Source organism: Monopterus albus, unplaced genomic scaffold, assembly GCF_001952655.1.
Source record: "Monopterus albus unplaced genomic scaffold, M_albus_1.0 scaffold141.1, whole genome shotgun sequence".
Taxonomy (NCBI): Eukaryota; Metazoa; Chordata; class Actinopteri; order Synbranchiformes; family Synbranchidae; genus Monopterus; species Monopterus albus.
The window spans coordinates 1562503-1563548 of NW_018128021.1; the positions used below are offsets into that span (position 1 = coordinate 1562503).

Below are 1046 nucleotides of genomic sequence, written 5' to 3' on the forward strand. Positions count from 1 at the left end.
TAATTATGTAAGAATGTTAACACTGTTATAATCTTTTTTTAGTATAATACATGTGTGGGTAGAAGTGAATCATTTACTGCTTGCAAACCAATGATGGTAAGATGATGTCATGGGGTAGGACTGGATAAGTCTGATTTCTTCCTACTCCATTCAAGCATGTACTAGGTATAAGCACATTGATAATGGATTATGTGTAAAATTATGTGTGTTGTCATATCAACTGTTTTTACATGCTTGAAAGAATAAATCAAATCAAATCAAATCAAATCAAATCTCTCAGTGCCAAAGATAGAACAAAAAAGGATATAGATAAATAAGAGCAAAGTGCCACGTTTTCCCTTATCTGGTCAGTTTGGTTGAGCATCCATGGAACTGTTGTGATGCCTGCTCAAATTCTTGATAAAGAATCAGTAGTAAATGATACAGTATTTGGGATTTTTTCAGTTACTCAAATTGTGCTTTTCTCCAAAACCCTTGCCACGTTCATGTGTGCAATGAAACTTCCCCAACCAATTTCTGTTTACTCTATGTTCACAGATTATCTGTCCCATAGTCCAGGGCCTGGTTCCTATAGCCCAGAAAAGGCTCCACCTCTCAATGCCCACCGCAGACCTCCATCACACACCATCGGTGCCCGCACCAGATACCGCTCTGTGGATGCTGTACCAGCACCCAACAGGTGATGGCAGGAGGACAAGCAGATTACAAGATAAGGCTGGTTTATATTTTTCTTATTGGTTCCTTATTGTTAGTAAATCCCAAAACCAATAGTGAATTGATTCCACTAACTGCTAGAAATGAATCAGTGATGCTGTTCATATTCCTGTTAGAGTAACATTTGCTAAAAATGACAGTGCTTAGCTTAGCCTTATCCTCCAAATCAGAAATAGCATACATGAAACCAGAATTCTCTGAATCTCAACCTAGATATTGTTTCCTTCTCTCCACCAGCTACACGCTTCCTAATCTGCTGGGCTGCCAGGTTCCCAACAAACCCTCTAGTGCCAGCTACAGCCTCTCAAGCCGGATGAAGGTTGGAGCTCCTG

The 1046-nt window shown here is 39.9% G+C and overlaps 1 protein-coding gene across 1 annotated transcript in view; it reads left to right on the forward strand.

The window, feature by feature from the left end:
• odf3l2a (outer dense fiber of sperm tails 3-like 2a) overlaps window positions 1-1046 on the forward strand; it is a 4604-nt gene that overhangs the window by 3093 nt on the left and 465 nt on the right. Inside the window, exons 4-5 of the mRNA XM_020614018.1 lie at window positions 538-679; window positions 952-1041. Of these exons, the coding sequence (XP_020469674.1) occupies window positions 538-679; window positions 952-1041 (232 nt within the window). The remainder of the gene's footprint in view (window positions 1-537; window positions 680-951; window positions 1042-1046) is intronic.